The sequence below is a fragment of the Gambusia affinis genome, linkage group LG03 (assembly GCF_019740435.1).
Source record: "Gambusia affinis linkage group LG03, SWU_Gaff_1.0, whole genome shotgun sequence".
Lineage (NCBI taxonomy): Eukaryota > Metazoa > Chordata > Actinopteri > Cyprinodontiformes > Poeciliidae > Gambusia > Gambusia affinis.
Window position 1 is genome coordinate 17,750,598 of NC_057870.1, and position 21,360 is coordinate 17,771,957.

The following is a 21,360-nucleotide window of genomic DNA, read 5'->3' on the forward strand; positions in this document are numbered from 1 at the left end:
CTCAAACATAGAAACTAGTGCTTCCACTGAGTTAACTAGAAAAGCATTGTTCTGGACAGCATGGGTGCAGAACGGGCAACATTTGCACCCCAAACCGCACACACCACAGGGAAAGATAAAGTGTCTCTAGGGAATGCCTTCGCTGACAAGATGGAAAAAAAAAATAAATAAAAAGAAAGGCAGAGGAGGGACAAATAAACGTCTTACATATGGAAAAAATCAAACTTATGAAACAAAAAAAAAGATCCTAAAAGACATGCAACAATTAAGTCCTAAAAATGAAAAAGATTTTTGGATAAAAGTGGAGCAAAAATAGAAGATAAAATCTATAAGTGACCTGCAAACAAACCTATCCTACCAAAAAACATATATAAGTGGGCTGCAATATTGAGCCATGGCGTTTCGCATGTCTCAACAGGGGGGATGGTAGGACAGATACATCAACGTTACACTACTTATCGATTTACTTCTTATTCAAAAAATTTTTGTAGAGCCTGTTTAATTTGCACTAAACACAACCCTAATTAATAAAAATTAAAAAAGGGTACATTTAATACATTGCAAAAAGGTCATTTCATTTCAAAAGTAGCTAAAAGAAAAAATAAAAAAATATATATATATAAGACAAGCTTGGGACGCTCACCGACCTGCAGGGCAAAGCCCAGGTAAACAGGGGACTAAACTAAATAGAGGTTTAGCCGTCTGAAACTGGTGAAGATTGTCCACAACCCTGTAGTGTCTTTAGGAGCTGAACAAGTTTGCAAATTTAGCAAAATGATAAATAAATGTATTGTTTTGTTTTTATTGTTTTTGGTTTTTTGCTGTGTTTTCATGTGGAGAAACTTTATGCAAGGAAGAACTCTTGTAGCCCTACTCATGGAATGAGAGTAGGGATTCAAGTGTGTATTCCACCTCGTTCTACTACTATTGTTTCAGTCTCCTGGGTTGTTATAATAACTGGTTGTTAATGGTAGAACAAGCTGCAAAATGACTAAAAAAGATTGTGTAGTCTGTATGGAACCAAGGCCTCTACTTTGTGTGACTCCAGCAACCATCACAATGTTTATTAGAGGTAATGACTAAAACTAATCCTAATAGCACCTGTGTGACTTATGATTCTATATTTCCCCTTACTGCAGCAGATGACAAGAAACCTTTATTTTCTAAGAAAATAGCTCCAGCTAACTTCACATGTGTAAATATAACAGGGACCGGGAAAAGATTGGGAAATCTGTCTGAAACTATGTGTACTGCTGTAATCACTGTAAACAATGATTTTAACCCTGTTTCTCATGCAGATGTTTGGTGGTGTTGTGGTGATGACAGACTTTTTGATAGATTACCTCGAAAGGTAACAGGATTTTGTGCATTAGTTTCTCTGTTATTACCTGTATCTGTCTATCCTATATCTGCTAAAGACCTAATTAACACTTTGTCTAGTGTTTTACCTCAACAGTGGCATCACATACAGAAACGTAAAGTGACATGGAAAAATACTGATAATGATCCTACATACATCGATGCCATCGGTGTCCCTCATGGAGTACCTGATGAATATCGACTAGTCGACCAGGTTGCGGCTGGTTTTGAATCTACAATTTGTTGGTGGTGCACGGTAAACAAGAACGTAGACAGAATTAATTACATCCATTACAACGTACAAAGGCTGGGCAACAGGACACAGGATGGTTTCGAGGCAGTCCATGAACAGCTGGCTGCTACCTCACTGATGTCTTTTCAGAACCGCATCGCTCTTGACATGCTGTTGGCCGAGAAAGGAGGGGTATGCGCAGGTTTTCGTGAAAAGCTGCTGCACCCTTTTGCCAAACAACACAGCGGTTGATGGGAGTTGAAGAAAGCCATTGCAGGGCTCTGTACCCTGAATGGCAAAATGAAGGAACTCTCTGGAGTGGATGGATGCTTTGGGAAGTACCGAAACCTTGTGTCCTCTGCCTTGGTATCAGTTGCAGTCGTTTGCTGCAATTTTAACCTTGTGTGGATGTTGTTTTATTCCCTGCTCATGCTTCTCTGTTTAACTGTCTCATTACCACAGCGATTTAAGCCCCATGGAGGACCGGATGGCACAGATGTATCCTTTATTAGCCAAAGATTCTGAAAAGAATACTCTGATGAGGGTTCTCCTGACAGGTATCCAGATCCTGGCCTTTGGACTGAATGTGACCCTTGAGTGTGAGAATATTTGCGTTAAAAAAAAAAAAATAAACTCCCAGTTGAAAATTGTTTGAAGTGGAACAAATATGTGATAAACAGGGGGGAAATGTTGGGTAAATTGTATTATTGGTATTATCAAATTATTTGTTGTTCATGTAGTCTTATAGTTATATCTTTATAATGCTTTACTTATATGCTTTTACTTCATTTTTAATTTTAGTATAAAGAATGTTTCTGTGTATTGAATAACTTTGATTCCTTCCTGAGGCCTTCCTGAGAGAAAGCAGTGACAACCGCTTCCAGCAGAGTTTGCGGCCCGGCCGGAAACTCTGCTCTCCTTGACCTGTTAGATAGCAACAAAGCCGTCACCGTGAAGACATACAACTTGTTCTGCTCGACGCCGTGCCTGGAACAGAAGAATCTAGTGTGTAGATAACATGTGTCTAGATAGTGATTGTCATTAGCGCTGCAACTATGTGATGATTTGTTTTCCCCGCCCTTTGAGAGTTGCAGCGCCCAATGTGATAGGGATCCTAAATGCAATAAAAGAGAGGAGCAGGCATATGTGATTTCAGAGCGGTAGGAGATTGTAACTGAAAGCACATCTCTGTCTGTTCTCCTCGCGAGTACAAAGAATCCATCTCTCTTGTCTTTCTTGTGTTTAATTAATTTTGTCTTTGATAGGTGTTTGAACCTGACACCCTCCAAAGCATTATTGTTATTCACATGACAGACAGCAATAGAAGATTCATTTAAGACAGCAAGCACAAATATTTATATACTGCATTTGTTGCCACCCTTGTTGGTGACCCATAAACCTATGAGTGTTGGTGTTTCTGCCCCTTAAGGAACTCAATATACACCGTGATGAAAAATCTTTTAATGATAGCCACGTCTTAACCTGGTGTTTCATTGCAGTAAATTGGTGTGCCATATGTTTAGTTAGTCAGCACCCGGCAACAGAAAATTTTATCCATACAGCATTAAATCAGAGACAAAAACTGTAATTACAACTGTACTGTTAGATTTGGTAGCCAGTGTTGTAATTAGCTGTTGTCACACTATAGTTAACAGCTACAACTCCAACCATGGCCCAAAATTGACAGTGTGAACGGGTGCAAACATGCATTTAAACCAGATCCTTAAACGCACACACACACACACACGGCCAAGCATACACCAGAATCCTCCGTTCTCACATTGACCCACACACAGATATATAAATGAGAGATTTGATTGTGCAGTGAGCTTCACCCAGGGCTGCTTCAGCGTGTGGCAACAGAAAATGCTGAACAGGTGAGAGTGTCAAGCTGAAGGTTGAATTATTCCAGATTTACATCCTAATTTGTTCACCCCAAGCTAATATCCATGTTAAGAGATACATTTCCTTTTGTTTTATTTTTATTTTATTCCTCCACAGCAGATTTATCAGTTTGCCACGTAGCACAAGCGACTCCTTACATTGTCAGGGAAGGCCATTCTGTTGGGAAATAATGGGGAGATATCATCCACTGAATGTTAAATTGCTCTCTGCTCCATCAGATCTCCCACCACTTGCATAATTACACTGACGCTGCTTTCAAAACACCCAGCAGATTGAGAGGCTTGATCTGTATTCATGCTCTATATAACACATGGCTGTCGTTCCTGGCACTGAATCCATTACTTCTGTGTTTAGCATCGCCTCTGATCTGCTCTCGTACCGTTCTCTCTTATATTCCCTTTAATTTATTCTGCAAAGTACATGCTCGTCTTCACTTCTACCTGCTGCTTCGTTAAACTCTCTCATTTCTTGATCCAAAACTGAAATGAGATGATTAGAGAAGAAATTTCTCATCCCACTGGTGTAATACCCAGAGAAAAATCTACTGCTGCTTCTTCTTCTCCTTCACCAGCCTTTTCTTGTTCCCCTCCAGGTTTTTTCTTTGTGGCGCTTGGGAGGAATTTCTCATGGGAAACATTGAGACAAGAGGTCAAACAGGAGCATTGCAGAGCGGATGCGGGCGTGCAACAGAGAGGATATATTTAGCCTCCAAAATAGATCCTCCAGACATCGATAGATTTTGTTTTTTCTGGTTCTATTTTAAGTTCTGCATTCTGTTCGCTGTTTCTAAAATATGTTCTTACCACTTAGCAACTCCTGAAAGCCTCCTTCCCAATAAGTGATACACCCATATCCTGTTTGCCTCCCCAGGCACTTCCTCATTCTCCCAGTAAATAGGAAGTCACCGCTGATTAGAGTTCAAACAATAGCAGAAGAACTGGGCTTGTGCTTACCTTTCCCATTGTGTTGTACTCCATTGCAATTTCCCGAAAGAAGAAGTAGATGAAGTCTCCGTAATTGACTGCCTGCACAAAGTATGGTTCTGCAGGGGAGCAAAAAAGGAAAAGAAAAGAAGTCAAAATGATGTTTTGCCATGACAAAATAGTTCTGACATCATGTTTCACAGCAAACAGAATATCTGTCATATTATGGGGAGAAGCACCGATGGTCGGTCTTGAGAGCCTCACTCCATTATCCTTTATGCGGGCAAAACAATTTGCATATGAGAAAAGACTGCCTCCCTGTTGGGTTTTGTCTGACTGGACTGGTGCTTGATTCACCCTGGGGGCAGAACAATTTCAGTCGGAGCAGGATGGCAAAATGGATCGACTTCAAGCAGAATGAGGAGTTTCTGCATAAGTGGTTCTGCACTGATCTAGTGTCAGACATGCAGGAACAAGATTCTGACGATACGAGCAGAAATACTGCAGTTTCATGGCATGTACACAAACACTCAAAACATATTTTTAAATGTAGAAATAATAAAAGAAAATCAAACGCATCTAAATGAAAAAAAAAATATGTACAGAAAATAAATATTAAAGGTAACATAATAACTAAATAAGAAAAGTCATGCAAAATTATCATTCTGCTTTTTATAAAGGAATTTAATAATTTGTTAATGGCTTAACAATGTGATCATTACTGGTCCAAAAATGCCACAATTTAGTGAATAAGTAAGTAAATAATTAAATTACACTTTTCCCCTAACAGTCAAAATGATTAAAACAGGCATAGTTAATAAAATATGCAATAAGTTAAATATAAACATTACAAAATACCATCTGTAATTATTCAACTGATTTTCTTCTATTTCTTGTCAGACTTACAAGTCCAGTCAGTGGGTGGAACTTCTTCCTGTCTGGCTGATCTGAAGCTAATTTGCTGGATTGACCAGTCAAATGTTTGAGTCTATTGAGCCAGATTTAAAAATTTCATGACACAGTGTAGCGCAAGAACCATGACATAATATTTTACTTTCTCACCCAATTTTAATGAATGTTTTTGACATTAAATATACATTACTCTGTTTAAATCTCTGCTCTTTACACGTTTAAGGATTCAGTCCATTAAATGCACTGAATTTTAATTATTTCAAGAAATAAGGTGGAGCCAGCTGACTTGCAGTGTGCAACAAGAGGAACAACACTTACTTTTCCAAAGAACTTTGATATAACAGAAACAGTTTTGCAATCTTTAATTTCAGACATTTAAACTTTGGGATGTATTGATGTGTGAAAGCTGCCTATGCCTATTCTGCCGTTTCAACACACATGGTGATGCATCTTTGAAAACATTTTTTTTTTTTTTTTCCCAGCAACAAGTGAGTTTCCATGTCCTCAACTCACCTTTCAGCCACTTGGAGTCGTGTTTGACAGTGCGAAGAGTCGGGCTGTCGCCAAGACTACGATAGATGACCGCATCGATCGCTAGGAAGTCTGTTACGGTGGCTGAGTACAGCTTGCCATCTAGACAGGGAATACAGAGGTAGAAAGTGCAATGAGGAGGAAAGATGGAGAAGAATAAAGAGAGTAAGACACAGAGTGCCATAAAGAAGAGAGGAAATAAAAAGCATTCAGTAACAAAGAGATTCCTGCCCTCTGTGGTTGGATACACTAACATATTTCAGAAGCCTGAGACCTGGAAAATGGATGAGTCACACAAACATAAGGAATAACTCAACAAACAACAAACAAAACTTAAACATGTTGCACATCTGTGAATAAAATACAGATTCCCCCACACTCCCTTGTTTAAGCCACAGTCACACACTTTCATGGACACGCCAACACACACTACTGCCCAAACACAATGCGCCACCAGAATGACCTCAGCCTTGCTTGGTCTTAACCACAGTGGAAACTCAAACGACATAATTGAAAGGATAGCAGAGAGAGGAACCCTCATGATTACTCAGAGCTTCCAGCTCTTTTCCAAGTAGCTCTGCTGCATAGTAACTGCTCCGACTTGGCATCTTCCATGTGTTTGAAACCAGAAGGGACAGATCATCAATAATGTCATAAATCGGATCATAATAAATATGAACGAGATGTCTGGATGTCTTTTGTAGCATGAGGGTCACATTCCACCAACAAAGAGAGCGATGACTCATTCTGGTTTCCTCCTTTCATAAATCACAATCATATTGAAAGAAACTAAATAAGAAACAAAAGGCATAACAGAAAAATCAGAGGCAAATTATTATTTCAGTTGCCATAGTACTACTGATGCATTTCCAAAGATCTTAATAGGAAACAAATTTCAGACTCTGAGCAAAAACAGAGGCAAGTTCGGCGATTTTCCTCTGATGCATCTTACACACACTGGCTTTGCTTTACAAGATGTTGTCAGAATGCTCCTTAAAACCACAGGGTATTAAATATTAATACGACCAAAAATAATCTGTCACTCAAATACTTTCAACTCTAATTTGTCTCCAAATGGCTAAAGTAACTACATCTGGCAGTTCATGTGACAAGATGATACTGTAAAGTTTTCACATCCTGATAGATTTTAAACTAGCAGTGCAGACTAACAAATACTTTTCAGCGTTAATAGCTGGAAGTTAGCTAGTCCCTGAACCCCCACAGTACTAAAAAAATCTTTTATATTCTTGTTTCACACCGAGTACCCTGTAGGGCAGCCAGGAAAACAATTTGAAAATTGTGGATGCTTCTTCAATGCTTGATTATAACCAGGTGCCCTTTTTCATTAACAGGGTGTGTCCAAATTCAGGGACTGCAACCTCTAAAGGTTGCATTTGACTATAAAATGTGTTAAATAAGTAATAGAAAAAATTCTCAATTTATTTAACAGCTTGTGTTTAGCACCATCAACTAGGTGATAGGATGTACGTCAAAGTAGGGGGCTAAATCTGAGGCATAGACTATCCACTCACTTCCAGTCTTTGCAGGTCAATGAAGACCAAGTCCTTCAAAGGGGGACACACCCAAAATCTTTGGACACACATAAAGTCTTTATTGCCCGACTTTCTCACCACAAACAACTAATTCAAGAACAACTTCAACAGTCACATCCTTACAGCTACTTTCTGACTCCAAGCTTTGATGAGAAACATTATAATATTGCAAGATCTTGGTAAATCTGTGGTGAACTGCATTATTGAACAGCTTTGTTTTAATCTTAACAGGATTTGTTGTTAAAGTGTCTGGATGATTGACTTGCACAAAGAAATTTAGTCTTACCAGCAAAGAGAGCAACATTGGCATGCTTGGCATCGTATGGACAGCGCGCCATCCCACTGATTTCTTCTCCTAGAGCCTCCAAAGAGTCCATCTGCGGGACAAGAAACATCAGAAAGGTCAGGAGCAAATCAGAAAAGTGTTGAATGCGGCGTCAATAAAACCAGCTGCACAGCCAGTAGAAGGTAATGATCTTAAAAAATTTTCTCAAAGACGGTGGTAAAGACAAAACATGTTATCATAGGGAGGGTGACTTAATGAAAAAAAGAATGTCTTATCCAACTCAGCAGTGTGCTCATTTAACTAAATAACCTCTGGATGCCATCCTGGTGCCCTGCTGAGGTTTGTCAAAGCCGCACATGTGGGTGTATCTGGGTAGCTGTCACCAAGCGGGAAAAACAGAGACATTTTCTGCAGAGATGTCTCAAAATAAGGATAATGGATTGTTTTCATTCTCCAACTGTGCTGATGTTAAAAAAGAGTTTTAGCTACCCTCAAGCCAGATTTTCATACCAGGTCTAAGCATTTTTTGTTTTGCTGTGAATATGTAAAAAAATAAATAAAAATACTGTGGAGAAAAAAAATGCAACATGTTGTGAGCAAGCAGCCCTAAGCAAAGGTTGTGAGAAGTTTTAGTTGTAGGTTGTGTAATGGTAACTGTTTGGCTGCATTCCCATGGTCTTGTGCTGATGCGTCTTGTTTGGGAAGAACTTGTTAAAGATTTTTGAATATAAAAGGAAACCAATTCTGCTTCCTTGAATAAATTAGGATAGGCTATCCAAAATATCTTCTTTACTTTTTTTAAATAAAAAAAATCCTTCTCAGATAATGAGATTGTGCCCGTTTTGTTACTTTAGGACTGTCACTTTATGCAAATAGCTACTGCTGGAAGTAACACACTTTACACTTTATACATGCATAGTTGAACAACATTACAGACCCAGATTAACTCAGATGTACAACCAACAGTGACGTAGTTATTGGTCGAGTGGACCTGCATGAGGAGGGTTTAATCTACAGGTTTGCAATGAACAGCAGGCTGTTTTCAAGAAAGTCCTTCGAGAAGTAATTCACACAAACTACAATTTTCCTTGGCAATGTGGCCAGAACATTGTCATTAAAAATAAAATGGAAAACTATAAATATATAGAGTCATTATACAAAAGTGGCATATTCTAATCTTTTGTAATTTTGATGGTTCTGGCTTACGGGCAGTGAAAATCCAAAATTTAGTGTCTCAGAAAAATGTCGGTAATGTAAAGTCATCAGCTCAAAACTCCTGAAAAATGTTCCTGAGCCTTTAACTGGTCTCTCTGGGTCAATAGGGGGAAGACTGTGGACTTGACGGATGTCCAGAAAACAGTCAACACCCTTCACAAGGAGGTTAAGCCACAAAAAGTCATTGCTGAAGAAGCTGGAATTCATATTGGTATGTTGACAAAAGGTTTAGTGGAAGGAAGACATGTGGTAGGGAAAAGATGCACCAGCAACAGGTAGTGAGAGCAGGTCCAGCCATGCAGTACATACAAATGTAAATGTTTTTCAGAAGAATACTATTTGTGCTTAAAACATCCATTTTTTGTTGGTCTAACGTGAAATTTTGGCTTTCATTTACCTCTAAGCTATAACCATTACAAATGAAAAAACTAAAAGCTTTTTGCTGTATGAGTAATGAATATCTCACTAGTGAGAGTGTCCTGTCTGGTCTAGGAATGCCCTGGGATCCATCAGAATGACCTAGAGAGTGTTTCTGGGGAGAGGGAGGTTCTTGTTTCCTTTCTAAACCTTTTGTCCATTGAAACCTGATCTCAAATAGGTGGCTAAATGGATGTTATGGAAAATATTGGTATTGGCAGATATTTAGATGGCATCTTTTATATAAGTAAAATATGTCATTTAGTATCTGTATTAGTTGCTTGTTAAATGAATCCTATTATGTTGCCAATTCCAAATCTGTTTAGATTAATTTTCAAGGCCCTAAAAATTTGTTTTTATTGTAGCCGACGATCTATTGAAAATGGAATTAAGACAAGTTTTTCCAGTTTTGTTCCAGTGAAATTAGCAGAGCATGGCACATAATCAGAGATGGTTGAAAGGTCACTATCATCCCGCCATGGGATAGCTTGTGTTGCCCAGCATGTCTCAGGATGCTCTCTTACTCTGGCTAATGACCAGAGGCGTGCAAACTCACAGATGACAACATTTCACTTGCAGTTTACATTTCATAGTCATTTTTCCGCCTGTATCTCTCTTTCTATCTTGTTCTTGACAAACAGCTCTCACTTTCTCCAACATCTCTTGACAAAGTCTTGGGGGGAACACCACGGCTCACTAAGGCTGCAAACTGCTTACGCCGCCCTTTCTGGTCTCGAAACAGGTCATTTTGTCTTCTATTCCTGTCTCGGCGGAAACGGTTATCATCTGCCCACTAAAAAGGTCACACACTCACACACACAAATCCCAGCGCAACGGTGGAAAAGCTTGCCAAAGAAATTGTTGAGGCTGATTTGGCAGGGAAAATTATAAGTGACCTTTTACAATAAACACAGAAGAACCAGTGGCATGCAGGGCATTGCGCAGACTCTCATTCCTTCTGTTTCTGCAGCAATTAAAGCAGGATAATAGCAATGCAAGACGGACGCAAATTGTTATAAAACAGGAAAGGCTGTAATTATAGAATAGACAGATCAGAGCAGACATGAGTAGCTGAAGGTCAGGTGTAGTTACTGAATCTGAGTGCAATGTCAGCATTTTCTGTCGTCTACGTAACATAAGCACCCCGTCCGTCTTTGACGAACGCTAACATATCACTCCATACGCCTTCCATGTTCTCGGATGATTCCACTGATGCAGTGACCTCTGTCCGCTGGGCCTGGCCAGCTGTCACTAATCTGTTCCTGCCGTCCAAGCAAAGGAAGACACTCCCAGTCCCACTGCCACAGATACGCATACGGCTCCAATCTCCTGTTGAGTTGGCATGTGTGGGGAAGCAACACCCTAACGCTCCCTCACATGGCGTTAGCCCTGTCAAAAGCAATATTCAGTGTTTTGAAATATGGCAGGCAGAAAAGGATAAACCTGCCACACTCCACCACAACGTTTTTAAGCAGAAGGAAATTCAATATTTGAACTGGTTGAGAGAATTGTAGCATTTTTCCGCCATTAAGCAGACAAACACTATTATGCTGTCAACCCTACTGGCTGCAAAGAAGACAGACAGGTTTCAGCTTTGTGGAGACACCGTTCAGCATAATGAGAGCTTTGTCACATGGTGCATTAACAAAACACTCTTCTCTGAGGATCTAGTGCATTTTGGCAGGCTGAATGTACAGTAACCTTGGCTTAAGGTACAATTCATCTGGATGAATTAATTACTACAACAACTCATTAGTGTTTTCCATAGGCTATATGCTAATTAATTAGACAAACACAACATGGAGCCGGAACATGCCCATCAGGAAGATTATAATTAGTTCTGAATTAAAAGTGAGGTTCTGATCCTACGTTTGTGTGGTTCCATAAGGACGACACATCAGATGTTAGCAGGAGATTTCTTACTCAAACCAAATTTATGCTACTTGAAGCACCATGGGACTCAAATTGAATAGCTTAGTGAACTTTATTTTTACATTATTTTTACATTTGTTGACTGCACCAATATGTAGTGTGCCAGACTCAATATTGTTGCCACGTTAAACTACAAATGTGCATAAATCCTTTCTAAGTCAAGCCTCAAGTCTTTGATGGGCAAGTCACGTCTTTCAGAGAAACTACTACCAAGTATTGAGTGTTTTTGGAGCAAGTCTTTGAGAGGTGAGTCCAAATCATCTCAAGCCTTTAACTTGCTTCTTAAAATCTTTGAGTAGAAAGTTCAAGTCAAGCTTTGTGTCTTTTGCAAGGCATGTCCAAGATGCATGTCAATTCTTTGAGAAGCAAGTCCAAATTGGAGAAAGATCATAGCGATGAATATTAAGAAGCTACAGAAAATATGAGCAGATGGTAACAAATCATTCAAACTCACTGCCCAGAAACATCTTGGGTATTAAACTGAATGCACCCTTTGACAAAAATTGTGTGCTTACATTGCTGCATTAGCTGTCTGAGCTCCAGTCTGTATATATACCAGCTTGCCTTCACTCATGATTACATTATACAAAGATTGCCAATCAGACTTGAGTCCATGAGCTTAAATCGAGTCCGAAGTCTTGGTTTTACAAGTCAGGTCAGAAGTGCATGCCACCAAGTCTGACTGAGAAAACAGAAGTTTGTTGGCATTACGCCAGCAGGTTTTTCTGAGCCGACATGTATCATTTACTGGAAAACAGTAGGACTGTGTGCTGCACATTTCATGGGATTTATGCACTTTGGAATGTGTCAGCCCTTCCAAAATAATAAAATAATTCATGATTAATAATAATTCATGACTATGACTTGGTTCTTGGAACCCAAATGTCTCCACTGTCTTTCTCTTTGCTTGCTGATTAATTTATAGATGGTTGACCTACTCTTTGCAGCTGGGTTAAGCCCCGGCAAATGTATTCTACTGCAAAATATTTTTCCACCTGCAACGACTCTCTCCATCCATAAAGGTCAAGTGCACCAGTCCACACCTGTCCTGGGAGAGGTGGTGCAATCTAAAAACAGAACATACTTCCCCAAGACATTAATAGTCACGGCCCATTTCTCCGTAACCAGTTTCTGAGGAATAGAGGGATGAAAAATGTACGTTAACACATTTTGGATTAGAAATAGAAACAAGAGTATTTGTGGCTGTTAAAAAAATCTTTTTTACCCTGACTCATCAAAATCTTAACTGTTTGAGAGTTATCTTTCAGCATGTAATGGATGTAAATGAGTCCTTTTTGATGTAAAGTTACTTATAATTTTATTGTGATTTTACAGGCTTACTGTCTCAATAGAATAGACTTTAGAGGAAAAAATGAGTAATAGTATTTTTTACAAAAACAACAAACACTTGAGTGTGCACAAATAGTTTCAAGTGCATTAAAATCAAGTCCAGGCCCCGTCACCTGGGAGTCTGAGACTCCACACCGACCCCCACTGCTGCACCAGGCAACAGGCGATGAAACTCACTCCATTCATATATCAACCCAGCTGGATGGGGCGTTTATTATGGCAGCGCAGCAAGAGAGTGACAGAGGGAGAAGGCAACAGAAGGAAAGATGGTACAGGGATGGGAGCAATGGAGGGAGTGAAGTGTTAGTGCTTTGCAGAAAGAGAGAAAGAAGAGAGAAGAAGAGATTAGGGGGAAATAGAGTTTAATGTTGCAGAGAACTGAACAAAAAGACTGCATCATGCTGCCAAGGTCTTTTAACGTATACTTTCTGGAACACAAAGTGGATGAGGCAAATCAATATTGAAAGCCAGTAAAGAGAAACCTTGATCACATTCTAAAACAGACACAGCAGAAACACAATAGGGAGTTAAAAATAAAGAAATATCTAGGTGGGAAAGCCAGTGAAGCAGAAAACAATGTGGGTTGGTGCTAGTTTGGGCTGGCGCCTTCACTGGTCCTTCTTTCTCCCCTCCTGTCTCCTCATCTATTCCTCCGCGTCCCTCCTGCTTGCCCTCGCAGCGTCGTTGATTAATGTGGGATGAGGCTGGCCGCAAAACAGAGGCTCTTTTCAGTGCTGTCACACTGGTGAGATGGAGAGCCAAACTGTGGCCAAGGTGGATTTAACCACACACACACACACACACACACACACACACACACACACTCACAGAGAGTTTTGACCAGGCTGCCTGGATAAGCCCAGCAGGCCATCAAAGGCCTGGTATCTGCCCTGAGAATCTGCCAGCAGAGCAGCATGGGAGAAGCTTTGAAAAATGTGTGCTGTAAGGTTGCATGTTTGCACTGGTTTCACTGCAAGCTGCTTGGGTACAAGAATACTTTTTAAATTCATTATCCACTCACAAAAATGACAGGTTCTTTATGAGAGAAAAAAGAATTAAAACTATATTTCAAAATTGTATAATTGTGAAGTGGAGGAAAGAAATCATGCGTGCACATACATTCATCCATAATAACTGGAGAGGCTGAATAGGTCTCAGGGTCAGGTGAGAGAATTTGTTGACACTACGGCTTTGTGCTGGGCAAGTTGGAGCTTTATGGAAAAGTGTTGAACATTATGATAGTGGTGGCAGCATTTTGTTTGGGGACACTTTTCTGAAGCTGATTAGAAGATGGATGGAGCATAACAGAGCAAAGCAGGACGAAAGCCTGACAAATATTTAAAAACAGGGGGAATGTTCACCACCTACAGGACAACAGAGTTACAGTAGAAGAGGAGCTTATCAAAAGCATATTTATTTGTATGATCACCCTAATCTTCACACAATCTTCTCCATCCAACTGACTGAGTCTGAGATTCTTATAAAGATAACAGGCCTTAGCTGTGCAAGGCTGATAGAGACATAATGCAAAAAAAGAATGCATTTCTGCTAAATATTGACTTAGAGGGAATGAATACAATTAAAATTGAATCAAAACATTTCAGATTTTTGTTTGCAAATAAAAATAAACCATGTTTTTTTTTGTTTCCACTTTAAAAATGTTCAAGTGAATATTTCTGCAAGTCAATGTAAATTGATGACACTAAACTACCCAAACAGATCTAGCTAAACACAGTTCATCTGAAAGATATATTGCACAACCATAAATAATACTTTTTCTGATTGCTCCCACAAAAATCAATAAATCAAGTGTCCTAATTTTTCTGTCACAGGCAGCATGCTTTCTCCATAGGTTTTATAACTCCTCCCCCATCCCAGTGACTCCAGCAGACTCATAGCAATATCGGTGCACTAACTGCTAAAACAAACCTTGAAACCATAACCAGAGGCGCTATAAAAGTTAACCAACCCTGATAAATGCAGAGACATAAAATCCACTCTCCCTGCAGGAGGAGTCAGTGAATTGAAAGACGCTCACTCTTAGAATGCTGAACCACAAAACCAACGGAGTGGAAACATCTTTCTTTTCTGATAAACAGACCTAGTGGACCAAAGCAGGAGAGTGTTCCCCCACAGGCTACACAGATAAAATCTCAATGTCGCATCGCATTCAGACAAGGAGAACAGGAACATTTGTAGGGACAAAAAAGCCCTTCATACCTTACATATGTCCCTTCAACTTTGAATGTGAAACCAATCTTTAGGTAGTTTCTGTAAAAAGAGCATATACCAAATTTGGGGGCTTAACATGAAATAATTTAGATTACCACCATCTACATAAGATTAAAGTTCGAATTCTGAGATTAATCTCAGAATTCTTTTTTTTTTTTTTTTCCGTGGCCCTAATCCTCTTCCGTACTGTTCAGACTGTAAAACTCCAAAAATTGAAGATTTGCCGCTTGGGAAACAATATAATACTTCAAAATAAATGGAGCAAAACCGAGCAAAATGTAACTAACGCTGGAGCCCTTCAATAGCTTCTCAAATAGAGCAGTAGAAAAGATCACAATGAATCCAATTTCACTCAATGCCGACATATTTGGACTGTTGGATGGACTTTCATTGTCTTTTATATCCAAACCTAATAGAGTTTAAGAGACATAAGGTCATTGTAATGATGGAAAAGATGGGAAGTATTGTAGAAAATGTGGTAGGATCCAAAAAATATAGAGTGACACTGTCTGAAAAAAATCCATCAGGTAAAGGTGTGTATGTTGTCCACAGCCTGGGTTACCTTGTGATTTGAATCTGGGTTTATTTCCAATCTGGGATATTCTTGCCTGGAAACATCTTTTCTCCTTTATTTCCCCTGTGCCTTGTTTATTTGAGCAGCCATGATGTTGGTTTCTATTAGCATAAATAGAGACAGTGACTGAACTGGTTATGTGAGTACATTAATTGAAATAATTTTTTTTTTTTTTCATAACATAAAAATGTAGGTTTCATCAGAAAGGGAAAGATAATCCCTCCTACCCACATGTCTTTTATGTCTGTACATCTGCCTTCCTATAGATGTCTCGCATGTCTATTTCTATTAACAGCTTTATTTTTCAAGTCAATTTTATTGTCCACCTGCTCTTCCTTTTCTTTTTTTTTGGCCTGAGGTTAAAAAATAAATCACTTTCTGTGCTGCTTTCACTTTTCCTGAGGGAATTATAATGCCTTCCAGACACGCCTGCATGAATACAACCCCAAAGAAGTTTACAGGAGATGGCTGAGTTGGATTTCAGGACTGTGTCATCACCTCCATTTCACAACATGCGTGTGTTTGTGTGTGTGTGTGACAGAATGCATTGATAGGTTTCTGTGCTTCTAAATCAAGCACATCAAACTGGAGACAAAGACTTCAGAAGAAGACCTGCTGACTGATGAAAGTAATTTACTTTAATCTTCAATAGTTCATTCAGGTGGACTCCAAGCATACTGAGGCTTTTTGTTTTTACATAAACTTGGAAAACGAGTTGAGTTAATCTTGCTATTACAAAGACATACCAAAAATTGCGTTGTCCAATCTTTGATGACTAGTGTGTCCCTTTGGAGGCTCTGAAGCTTTGAATGGTGCAGAGTTCAGTGCTCAGATATTTTAGGGGTTGCTTTTGGTTTTTACATATTTAGGGATCCGACTGACTGCGAATGACATTTCAAAGCTGTACAACTTGTCAATTATCAGCCAGACCATAAAGTACTTGTCAATTTCCCTTTTTAGCCTTCTGCATCCCGATGTGAGTGAATCTTTATCAGTTCAGACACAATGCATAGCAAAGTTCTGTTATTGGGTCACTGCTGCAATATTTGAGGCCCACTGGTTTTTGTAGCATCTAATTTTGGCAAACATGTACAGAATACATGACATCTGAAAGTTGTCATTCTCATGTAGCTGAACATTTTCACATAAAATTTATGATGTATTAAATTAAATATACAAGAGTCAAAAGACAAAGTAAGTAGCTGCAGGATCATTTTGGTATCAACCAAAATAGCCTGACAAGTACACAAAAGAGAAAGTGGGGAAAGACAACACAAGTGATCCTCATTTATGAAAAAAACTGCTGAAGATTTGGGTGCAGAAATTATCATCAGACATTTATGGTACACGTATGCATACTGGTCAATCCAAGCACAGGAAAACAGCCATGTGTTGTTTTATTTAGGAGAGAACAATAGTCATTAAAATAACCTGTTTTGTAAGGTCTTATTTTACGATCATATTTACCAAATAGAAACACTGTACAGTAAATTTTTGGAATTGTGTGATGAAGTTCTGACAGTCCTCAGACTAGAGCAGCACAATATTAGTAAAACATGATACTGAGATATTATTGTTCATTGTTGTGACGACAATACTGATTGCACTGATAGCACATTTTCCTCTTCTTCATCCTCATAATTTCTTCATTATATCATTAAGAGCTAAATAAAAATTTGGGCATTTAAGGATAATCTGTGAGTTTGCAGACACTAAATAATGCAAAGTAAATTGCTGTTCCATATAATGTGCAGCGTCAACCCAGGTCAATATTAGTTCATTGCACTGCAGAGCAACAGTTTTACACCCAACGATCCAATGTAATATTGTGCAGATGTGCACAAAATTATTTCCCCATTAGAGCCCTTCGCAGCTGCTTTCCACTGACATCCATATTTGAAAATGTGCATCTTGTCCAAACCACAGTCTGGTGAGGCTCATGTCTCTAAAGCAGCAAAATCTCCACCTTGAATGCATTACTAGAGTTTGGCAGACTTAAACTTTCAAACCTTAAATCAGTTTTCTAGCCTCTGATCACTTTGCTCTAGTAAACCTTTGCCTCGTGTGCCCAATAATGACATAAGATGTTTGAAGTAGCTTCTGTTCATTATCAGTTTTGTGCCAGCAATCAGCAATTATTTACTCAGCCAGTTCAGATTTGTACAGTAATATTGTTTAAGGAACATTTTCCTGAGAAATTCTGATCTCAAATCACTGCTATAAAAATGTTTCCAATTCGAAATACAACCAATTTAATTCACAAGAGTGATTTTTTTTTAAATTATACTTAAATGTTCTTCAATATTTAGGCAACTAATCTGACACAAAATTTGCAGAGCCAATGGACCACTCATACAGTCTTCTTTTCTGAACTTCAAAGTAATTTGACAGAAAAAGTTAATAAAAAATATAAACCACAATAAACAAATCATCTGAAATCCAGCAGTGTAAAACATAAATTTGCCATAAACACATGAATCCACAGTGAACCCTTACATTCGCGATACACTACCTGCAGTGGGTTTTTATCTGGGTGTATCCTGCGCTCACATTCAAAGTGACAAATCTCAACATTTATTTTTTCTTAAAATTACGCTGCAACTGTTTTTCTGGTGCATGCACTTTTGATAAATGAGGCCCAGCGGGTGCAGTATATCTGAGAACAAATGTGTCTACACGAAGAGTTGCATGCTTCCCTACCTTGTAGGTTCGACAGGACGGATTGAAGGCATTTGTTCCACAAACAAACAGGGTGTCACCGTTTTGCTGCAGGAGGACTTTGATGAAATTGTGACACTCATCCTTCAGGGAGCAGAGAGCAGGATAAAAGAACAAAACAGAGAGAAAGTGAGCGGTGACATTTCTGCCTTTATACTTTCACACTAATAGCAACATTTGACTCGCAGATCAATAAGCTTGTTCTTCCTTTTATGCTTTTCTGGTAAAGTACATGTCACCCAGGTATAACAAACACTAACTATTCATCAGGGGACGCAATGTTTTTAATGAAACGATAAATCGTTTTGCATAATATTACACGACTGAAAGATATGAAGATTGCCACTGATGAACTTTAGAAATTATTTAAACCATAAAAAAATAAGTTGATGCATCATCAGGGTCTTATGTCAATGTCTGTGTGTGGGTGTGAAGAAAAACAAAACGGAGAGACTCAGTTATGAAATCTGATGTGAACTTGCGTAAAATGTGACATATTTGTAAATTGTGATGAATGTGTTACCTTATGCTTTCCTTTCATCCGGCAAGTGTCCACGTCTGCCTGTCTGGACTTCCAGGTCATTTTCTGAGAAAAAAAATTGAAATAATCGATGTAAATAGGACACAGAGAGAAGGAGAGTTTCTGAGAGTAAACAGACTCAACATTTAGGCGGGAAAAAAAGCCCAAGCAGACAGCTCAATATCCATCCATACAGGGATCAATAATCATCATCTGAGATTCCCCATCATTGATTCCCCACATCAGGAAACTGCTCTGAGACCAACTTTATTCTGAGCACCGGCAGATGATCTGTTTACCGCTCTGAAAACCTAATTTCTCTGCCAGAGAGGTGGAAGCACAATGCAGGCCACAGATCAGAGACGATTCTATCCAAGGACAAATTCCTCCCTATAGTCCACACACTGATTAATCAATGCTAAGCCTCATGAGCGACCATGCACCAACACTAACACATATACACCATTCCTTGTGTGGCCTGAGGGTCAACGCTCAGCCACGGGTTCAGACCACCGTGTGCCCCGCCGCCGTTGTGAAGCATGTTTGGAGCTCAGCCGCTGATTAAAGACCTTCGGTCATCAATCAGTCTTCGCCTCTCCTCACCAGCCTTTCATCTGCAGCCCGCTCTCATTAAGACCCACTCACCGGGCTTTGACATTGAAGTAGAGGAGACGGAGGGTGGTTGTGTACAAGAGAACGCCCTTGTTTTGAGCTTTGTTTGCATCTATTATGATGAGGCCAGAGGATGCCAGTGAGGAGTGGGTAAACTAAAAAGAGAATGAACATTGCAGAGAAGATGTGGTGAAAATATCAGATACTGTTTAAATATTTTAAATGTTTGTAATTAAATTCCCCTTTGGTCAACATTAACAGTACTGTGCAGAAGTTAAAACCGGCCTTTCTTGAATTTTTGATATTTTCTTAACCAATTCCTTTGCAGACCGTCAAAAAAGCTACAACAGTTTTGAGTGTTTGGATGTTGGTTTTTTTGCTGATTTTTATTCCAGGCCTGGCACCTGACTATGTTAGCATGTTCTGCACTTTAGATTGCACTGTTGATGGTTTCTCAAGCACTTGAACAGCCTGAAATAATGTTTTGAAAGCACAGTATAATGGACCAGAGATAAGCATCATCTATTGTCTGCAAAGTCTTCAGCTAATTGCTCATCGGGAATCAAGTCAATGGAGCTAAAACCCACAAAAGTCTGTTATCGTCAGTACTGCTGTGGGACATGCTGCTGACAAGAAAGTAAAAAAGCAAATTGTAAAAAAAAAAAAAAAAAAAAAAGAAAAATGTGCAAAAAGGCTAAAGAAAAAAAAATTTAATTTGACATTTGAATCATGAAGAAATACTGATAAAGACCATTTAAAAATATTAAAAGAAAGTCTGGCTCTTTGGAAAGAAAATATAAAGATGGGTGTTGATGTGTCTACAGTGGCTCCTTAAGCCCCAGAAAAAGGTCTCTGATATGAGTTGTATGGCTCAAGCTCAAACCCCATGGACATCCAGAAGTAAGAGGCTATGTTTTTGTTTTTGATCGTCTCCATAGAAACGTCTCTGAATCCAAATGGACTTATTGGCATGCTGACAGCAAACATTTTGATTACAAATTGATGCATTCACGCTGAAACATATATCTTGATGCTGAAGTTGTGTGAGTTTAAGCTGTTAGAAACTGAGACAATCATTAAACATCATGCAGAACTATTTGGTTGTCATGGAAACTGAACATAGACTGGCTGAGTGACATTGCTGTCCAAGAAATCACCCTAACCCTTCTTCATTGCTGCCCTGTGGATAGCAAAAATCCCTGAATTTTTTTGACATATGTGAAAAAGCATAAAAGATGAATCAAGACTTTCACTCAGCTTTGTAACGTGCCAAGATTCTCCCTTTTAGCATCTGTTACAGCTCTATTAAACTTCCACTGCCCCACTGATGAGCAACGCATGATGCAGGCAGTTTGTTAACCGACTGACTGGATAATTGTCTTTGCAGGGTCACCATGGCAAGCTCACGTCTCTGAGCAGGTGTGTTAGAGTGCTGACGAGCACATAGATGGAAGCATGCACACGCAGACACACAGAGCAAGGAGGGTTATTAGGGTTACGCTGTCAAATCGCAGCACGACAAGAACAACCAATCCTCAGAGAGTCCCACGTCTCACTCACCTTACTGAAAAAGATCTCGTCACCGTTGGCAGTCTCCGTGTCCACTGTGTATATGTGATCCCTGCCAGAGGAGGAGGGAGGAAAAGAAACAGAGAGAGAGAAAAATGAGAAGATAAGACTTCAGACAGCAACACACAGTCAGAAAAAATCTACAAATAATAAGCCTGTGTTCTTTCTTCTTTCTCCATTTCCCCCCCGCAGCCAGCAAACAATGTCAAAAAATGGGACTTTGTATAAACTATGTTTAAACTTCAAAAAATTACAATAAACAAAAGGAGGCCAGAGCTATTTGCTCTGTCAGACAGAAACAGTCAACAAAGCTTTAGAGTGCTGCAGCGCAGGCCTGGGGACAAAAGCCTCTTTGTCCAGAGGAAAGGTCCTAATGGGGGGGCGATGGAGGAGGGAAGGTTGAGACGGGAGGTGCCAAGTCACTCAGGGCTGTTCAGGTCAATTAAGTCTGCTGTTTGAGCCACAGGAAATCTATACTAACACTCATTATTGCTCGGACGAGAAAACGTATGCGTGCTAG

General features: G+C 39.3%; 1 protein-coding gene across 1 annotated transcript in view; it reads right to left on the bottom strand.

The window, feature by feature from the left end:
- Positions 1-21,360, bottom strand: part of sema6a (sema domain, transmembrane domain (TM), and cytoplasmic domain, (semaphorin) 6A) — a 157,181-nt gene that overhangs the window by 47,738 nt on the left and 88,083 nt on the right. The window contains exons 4-9 of the mRNA XM_044110280.1: positions 20,832-20,892; positions 18,663-18,725; positions 18,122-18,223; positions 7,702-7,792; positions 5,845-5,964; positions 4,450-4,538 (exon numbers count right to left, since the gene is read on the bottom strand). Coding sequence (XP_043966215.1) covers positions 4,450-4,538; positions 5,845-5,964; positions 7,702-7,792; positions 18,122-18,223; positions 18,663-18,725; positions 20,832-20,892 — 526 coding nt within the window. The remainder of the gene's footprint in view (positions 1-4,449; positions 4,539-5,844; positions 5,965-7,701; positions 7,793-18,121; positions 18,224-18,662; positions 18,726-20,831; positions 20,893-21,360) is intronic.